At 38.3% G+C, this 8,040-nt stretch overlaps 1 protein-coding gene across 2 annotated transcripts in view; it reads right to left on the bottom strand.

The window, feature by feature from the left end:
- The window catches only part of PTPRG (protein tyrosine phosphatase, receptor type, G), a 1,006,925-nt gene that overhangs the window by 466,714 nt on the left and 532,171 nt on the right, over nucleotides 1-8,040 (bottom strand). For both annotated transcript variants that reach the window (XM_006862095.1, XM_006862096.1), the window contains exon 3: nucleotides 3,999-4,178. In XM_006862095.1, the coding sequence (XP_006862157.1) occupies nucleotides 3,999-4,178 (180 nt within the window). The remainder of the gene's footprint in view (nucleotides 1-3,998; nucleotides 4,179-8,040) is intronic.

Genomic DNA, 8,040 nt, shown 5'->3' with positions numbered 1-8,040 from the left:
TTTTCCATCTTTTCTTTCCACATAGGTAGTCAATTTGATTTCTGTGTATCCCATCCAGTGAGGTTCATGTGTATAATCGTCTCCTATGCTTTCTAAAGAAGGTATTTGAAATGAAGAAATCATTGGTTTTGCAGAATTCTATCATACGATCTCTAGCATCATTTCTATCACTAAGGCCATATTTTTCAACTACTGGTCCTTCCTCTTTTCTTTCAACTTTTGCATTCCAATCACCAGTAATGATCAATACATCTCGATCACATGTTTGATGGATTCCAGATTGAAGATGTTAGGAGAATTCTTCTATTTCATCCTCACTGGCTTTAGTGTTGGATGCATAAATTTGAGTATTAACTGTACTTCCCTGTAAGTATATGGATATTATCCTATAATAAACAGAGTTGCACCTCATGACTGATCTGGATATGTTCTTTTTGACAATGAATGCAACATCATCCCTCTTCAATTTGTCATTTTCAGCATAGTAAACCATGTGGTTGTCAGATTCAAAATGGCTAATACGAGTCCATTTCAGCTCACTAATACCTAAGATATCAATATTTATGTGTTCCATTTCATTTGGCCTGTGTGTAATAGGCCATTTTAAATATAAACTTTCTATATTCATATTTTAATATTCAAAGGACAGAATCTATTTTACAGTCACCTGTACATTATCATCAGAAAAAAATAAATACTTCCTCCTGGATTTATTTTCTGGAAGTAGAAGGTTCAAGAACAGGTTTCAGGGAAAGAAAAAAATGTGATGTTAAAGATGAATGAAATTTTATGACAAAGAAGTGCATTCTTTATTGAGCAAGGTCTGCATGATGGATACAAAATGAACAGTTACAGCAAAGATGTACTCATGGCTTATATTTTTATTTTTGTGATTGGTATACATTTAACTTCATCTAAAGTTATTTCTCTTTCTTTCAGTTTTGGAGAGTAAAAATATAATGTACTCATCAAGAACATTTCAAGATAATCCTGCTACTCCCAGAATTAGCTTCTAGCTAAATGATTAGAATTTAAGACTAGACAGCTGCTTCTGATGTATGTTAATAAGCCGTGGCCCCCTATGAATTTTAGCAACTAGACTGGGAGATCTCATGACCCCTTTACCCAGTTTTCTCCAGTGATAATATCTTGCACCACCATAATAAAATGATATGTGCTGTGTTTTCTAACTCCAACTACCTAGGATGCTTTCTCTACCATGTGTGGTGTGGAAATAATCAAATCCCACCTTCAATTTAAAAGCACAGCACTCTACATTATCCCGTGTCCTCCGCAATTAGATATATAGGATCCAGACATCATATAAAAAGCAACAAACTTTTCATTCCTCCCACAACTATAGGGAATTCATTCCCCATTTGGGTTGTTCAGATCTAGAGAGACAGGTTTTTTTATTCAAGAAAAGACAAATCTCTACTTTTATGCTAAAAACCAAAGAAATGAAAAATTTAGAACAAAACAAAATACAAGTTGATTTGTGCTTGTACTTTTCCAAATTACCATAGGCTGAAACGGTTTCAAGAGAATCCATATACAAATTCCTAGTGTTTGTTTCAGATTGCATATGTAGGCTGTCACTTTTTCAAAACCCCTCCTGAGAGATTTCTGAGCTATTGGCCCGTCTACTGTGATGTCATTAACTATACAGGAGTAAGTACAGCTTAAGAAGTAAGGAGGATTTCTTATAGCTTCTAAGAAAGAGGTGTTTCTAAAATCCCTGAGACTCAAGCATTCATGCCTCTAAAATCAAATATGTGAACTCACACATAATGCAACAAGTTGTGGATCATCCAGGAAGTCAGCAAAGTGACAGAGATTGATAATCAGCTTCTGGAAGACCAAGGTCGTGAATCAACTTGCATTGAGTGAACCCTACACCCGTCTAAAACCTGTCATTGGTGATACAGAGCTGAAAGCTGTCACTGAAACTTGTTATCTGTGCAGAAGGCTGTCAAGCGTTGCAAGTCAAGTAGAAAACTGGATCAGAGAGCCCAGTAAATTGCCTCTGGCAGGCTTCTGGAATGCAGTACTGAGGTGGCACTCAACTCCAAACTCTCAATATACCTAGTGTGGCAAAGTTCCCTGTCCACCACACTTAGATTATTTAAGGAGTAATAGTGCCATCACATTCTCCAAAAGACAACCAGATGTGAAATATAAAAAAGCATCATGTGTGGGGACATTCTGCATTTTAACAATAAGCATACAATCTACACTAGGGAAGGGATGCAGACATTTGCATACGTAAGGACATGCAAGCTTTCCTCAAGCAGGTATTCAAATGGGCGAACACAGAGGATAACCTGCTGTAAGAAAGGAAGGAGACATGTTGATGGGGGACATCCAAAAAAAAACAAAACAAATAAAAACAACAAACACCCAGAAAGCCAAGAGCCATCGTGCTGAATGAGCAGAAAACAATTTTAGAAACAAGACAAGCTAACCCAAAGAAATCAAATATGAATAATCTTGGGGAATGCTGGTCTGAAGAAAGAAATTGAATGCCCAAAGTGTTGAACACACAGTCAGTGAAATCAAAAAAAATAAAAGGCAACTCTATGACCCACAACATGAATGGGACCAAAGAATCAATGGTAACATCATTTTATTCCACTATGGAAGGCTTCAAGCAACCAAAAGTCCTGAAAGGGATTATAGAATGGATTGTGGTACCCTGTTTGATTATAGGGGGTTGATTTTAAAAAACAAGAAACACTTTTTTTGGACTAGTGTATGAGGGATTGGTGATTTAAGGGTAAAATTCTTTCTTTCCACACGGAAGATCTGTGTTTGATTCCTGGCCTGTACTTCACCTGCATGGCTGCCAATCATCTGTCACTGGAAGCTCATGTATTGCTATGATGCTGAGCAGGTTTTGATAGAGATTTCAGACTAAAATGTACTAAGAAGAAAGGCCTGGTAATCTGCTTACAAAATCAGTCAATGAAAATTGTAGGAATCACTATGTTCCAATATGCAATCAATCAATCACGAGCATACGGAAACGATTCCTGCTGTTGTTCATGGGGTTGCCATGACAGTGGGGCCAATTCCATGGCAGTAACAACACCAAAAAATATAAGTAGTTAAATAATAAGACATAAAGAATATCTTTATGCACTAAAAGAGGCCCGAGCAGAACTAAAGAGAGATTTAATGGAACATGCTTGTTTTCAGATAGGATAGCGGAATAGGACTTCTCTGCTAATTACCATAGACAATCAACATGCTAAGAGTTGCCGAGTAGTGATTAACAGGAGGCAACTCTGTATATTAGCATAGCAAAAAGATGATTCTCTACATTCATAATTTTCAAAACACAAGTGGGATGGGTAAAATGAAGCGATAAGATACATTTCCATAAAAGGCGGTGCACTGTTCTTCTGTATCGTGATATAGTTCTTAAATGCTGTCAAGTCGGTTCTGACTCATAGCGACTTTTGTAGGTTTTCTGAAGAGCAGCAGGTTGGTGAACAGTGGACTTTGTGGTACGCATTCCAGTGGTGATCCTACAGGGCCACACCAGGACTCCACCATACTCGACAGCACAGGTTTCTGAAAATCTAGGTTGCACCTGGCTAACTTGGGTGGCAATACAAGGACAAACCCTTCCATCCACCAATGGCAGTAGCACTAATACAGACACGTACTGTGCAATGTGCCAGACCATCCAGTTCACTTAATGTATTGACTCATTTAGTCATATCAATCCTATGAGGATGGTACTCTCCCATAACCTACATTACATATATATTTTTACAAGGTGGCAACAACTGATTAAGTGATTTGTCCAAAGTCACAGAGTAAATAAAGAAGCTGGTTTGCAAACGAAGGGTCAATCCCCATACTATTGCTCAGCTATATATTCCTCCTAGCTACAATGCATGCTATAAGGAAAAACTATGATTAAGGTTACCAGTGTCACTTAAAAATGTTTCTTGTTGATCTAGGGGACAGTTAAAGAAAACACAGCCTACCTGTTTTCCCTGTGTTCTTCATCCAGGTTTTGTTAGAGGACTCATTGTCAAAGCCGTCGAGCTGCAGTTCCTGGTACTCATCGCCAACACGTGCATGATGGTCCAGAATGTCTATAGGAGACTGGTGACGGCCACCACAGCTGACACTGGATGTGACCCAGTGTTCAGGACCATAGGCACCTGTGGAAAAAAAAAAACACATTTCAGTTTCGATCGCTCAAGGACTAGAGAAAGAACTCGTAAGACTATGAAAGCCAAGCACTGCATCTCTCAAAGTAAGCTTTTCAACATGTGCCTACTTGGAAGAGATCAGGATATACTGAAAACTTAAGTTTCAAAAGCCATCTGCTCGATATGACAACGAAAGTTAAGAAAGGATATGTTTCTTAAGATAGTTTCGCTTCTTGATTTGCAATCAAACATTTGCTACCTTCATCTTTAATCAGATTAAAGGAATTGCCCAGAAGGGCTGTCAGAGTTATTCACATTTTTCAAAATCTTAATAAGTGTTCTAAATTAAGCAGAGCATTTATCAACAAGAAAATACCTAAACTAGTTCAGCATGTTTTGCTATTGTGAGCTGCTTCCTAAATAAAATGTTTCTTCTCAACATACAGAAGGACTTTGCAAAAAGGACAAAAGCACATATATATCTATATAGATATGTTGTTCTTGTTAAGTGCTGTCAAGTTAGTTCCAACTCATAGCAACCCTGTATATGATTTCCAAGGAGTGGCTGGTGAGTTTATGATGTCCAGCAGTTGTACTAAAACACCCAACAGGGCGATAGATAGATAGATATTTAAAACAATCCAAAATGTAGCAATGCCATTATATATCATGTAGTTATTAAGCATGTTTGTTTTCCCCCTCTGGCTGAGGATAAAAGATTTTCTACGAGGCAGAGATGGTATTCTTCAATCCTCTCCCTCTTTCCTAGAAGATGGGGGTTTGGAGGAAGGGGCATTAATATTTCTTTCAGATTGGAATCACTCAGTGTTAATAACAAAAGACTTTATTGGTACATACACCACAAAAGTAACGGGGGAAACTGAGGTCATAAAGCATAATCCTAATGAGAAGTGAGACTAGAATAATGGGAAGCAGAGAACATATTGCAACTGACTTCTCACTCGTTTTCTGTTCAGAGTCAACAACTTGGTTCCTTCTCAAAGTGATCCTTGTATAGGGTTTCCAAGGAGCGGCTTTTGAGTTTGAACCACCGACCTTACGGTTCAAACTACCTTTGCAGTCCAGTGCTTTATCTCACAGTACCACATAAGGACTCCACTCAGCAACAAAATGTAAGCGTTGATAACAAACCCTGTTTCTGCACCCTAGGTTTAACTTGCTTGGCCTGACTAATCAAGAAAAAAAGAAAAATGTTTACTTGAAAAACAACAACAACAAAGAAATAAATCCCTTTTTATGAGCTAAACCAGCAACTCTGGATTTTTTTATTTAGAAGACATCAATTACCTACGTTTATACTTTATATGAATATATATATACACACATACACACATAGAGTTGCTGTTTACTGTTAAGTGATATCGAGTCCTTTCTACTTATAGGTGACCATGTATAGTGTTTCCAAGGAGCCACTGTTGGGTTTGAAGCACCAACCTTATAGTCAAGTACGTTATCCTATACCAGCAAACCAAGATAGCAGGGTCATCACTGGTCTGTGAACCATAAGGTTGGCAGTTCAGTGTTAATCCTACAGCTCCACATGAGCAATGCCATACACACATATATACAACGCCTACTTTTTTCAGCTTTTAATTCTTTTACAGTTTAGATAGAAAGGAATGAATTGCCAAAAGGCTTTGAGGAAGCAAACTCACAAATCCACTAGTATTTTCATGCCCTTGCTATGTACTTAGCCTTGTGTGTTGTTGCTGTTGTTAAGTGTGTAGCGAGCCCAATGAAACCATGACACAAATCTCCCTGGGTCTGAAAGGAGCCCACATCTGCGTCCATTACCCCTGCCAAGCACTCTGACATCTTGTTCGCCTTTCCCTTCTTCTCATTTCCTGTCACTGGCCACAGCAGAGATCAGCAGGGGTACCATGAGAAAAAGGACAATCACACAAAATCTTCTCATGGTAACGGAAGCTTTATGGCTACAACAATAATTGATACATCTCCCTGAAGTTGATTTATACCGTGCTATCAGGTCAGACTGCAAAGTCGTTTGAACAGCAAGGTCGGTGGTTCAAACTCACCAGGTGCTCCTTGAAACCCTACACAGGGTCGCTACGGGTCAGCATCGACTCAACGACACTTAACAACAACAACAACATCTGGAAAAAGTGCAGCCAGAGTGCTCCCTGGAGGCCAAGATGAGCAAACTTCGTCAGTCATACTTTGGACTATTGTCAGGAGGAAGCAATCGCTGGACAAGGACATCATGTTTGGTAAGGTGGAGGGTCAGAGAAAAAGAAGAAGACCCCCAATGAGATGGATTGGCCAAGTGGTAGCATCAATGGACTCACGCATGGCAACAATAGTGAGATTGGCCCAGGATCAGGCATTGTTTCATTCTGCTGTGCATAAGGTCGCTGTGGGTCAGTAACGACTCGATGACACCTAACAACAACAAGGTTATTGAAAATACCATGGCTTGGGTCAGGCACACTTTAGTCCTCAAAAGGACATCTTTGCTCTTAAACACTTTAAAGGGGTCTTATGCGGAAGATTTGCTGAATACAATATGTCCTTTGATTTCTTGACTGCTGCGCTTCAATGATAGTTGATCCAAGTAAAATGAAGTCTTTAACAATTTCAATCTGTTCTCCAGTTATCTTGACATTATATATTGCTCCAGTGGTGAGAATTTTTGTTTTCTTTACATTGAAGTGCAACCCATACCAAAGGCTGTGGTCTGTACCAGTAAGTATTTAAAGTCCTCTGTATTTTCAGCAAGCAAGATTGGATCATCTGCATATAACGGGTTGTTAATGAGTCCTCTTCCAATCCTGGTATGTTTTTCTTCATATAATGAAGCTTCTCAGGTTATTTGCTAAGTATACAGACTGAATAAGTATGGTGAAAGAGTACAACCTGGCAAACAGTTTTCCTAATTTTACACCATTCAGTGGTTCTGTTTGAACAACTGCCTCTTGGTCTATGTACAGGTTTTTCAAGAGTACAATTAGGTGTCCTTGGCATACTCATTTTCCGAAATGTTGTCTGTAGATTGTCATGATCCACACAATCAAAAGCTTTGGCATAGTCAGTCAATAAAGCACAGGTACCTATCTTTCTGGTATTCTCTGCTTTCAGCCAAGGTCCATCTGACAATAGCTATGATATCTCTCATTCCCCATGCTCTTCTGAATCTCTCCAACCTCTAGAGGTTCTCTGTCAATGTATGACTGCAGCCATTGTTGTATTATCTTTGGCAAGATTTTACTTGCATGCGATTTTAATGATATTGTCCTATGATTTATGCATTCTGTTGGGTCACCTCTTTTTGGAATGGGCACAAATATGGATGTTTTCCAGTCAGGTGCCCAAGCTTCTAAATTTCTTGGCCTAAGACCTGACCTTTTAGGAACTCATTATTCCAATCAAACAACATTCAATAAGGAAAAACACACACACATAAAAACCCCACTATAGAACATAATATAATGAATCCTAATACATATGGCTCCAAAGAAATAAAAAGGTAAAAAATTATTTGTAAAAAAACACAGATATTTGATAATTATCCTTGTGATAATAATAATAATAATAACAAATACAATGTTGTTGTTGTTGTTAAGTGCCTGTAAGTCATAGATGCCATTCACGTTATTTCTTAAAGTCTTCCAGACGTGGGTGAAATATAATTTAGCACTCTATAAAAATATAATCAGAGTTCGTGCCAGCGGGACTCATTTATTCACTGGTAACAATCTGAAGATTTAAGCCAACTACATGCTTGCTTTCACACTTCTACCCAATATACGTTCAAGTGCAATTTTAATTGAAACTGATCTTCCACTTCAGATTTTAAATTAATTCTTTTTTGGAGTGCTTCATGCTCCAAACA

Source organism: Chrysochloris asiatica, unplaced genomic scaffold (genome assembly GCF_000296735.1).
Source record: "Chrysochloris asiatica unplaced genomic scaffold, ChrAsi1.0 scaffold00046, whole genome shotgun sequence".
Classification (NCBI taxonomy): Eukaryota; Metazoa; Chordata; class Mammalia; order Afrosoricida; family Chrysochloridae; genus Chrysochloris; species Chrysochloris asiatica.
Note: the sequence above shows the minus strand (reverse complement) of the source record. Positions and strands in the feature narration are given on the sequence as shown.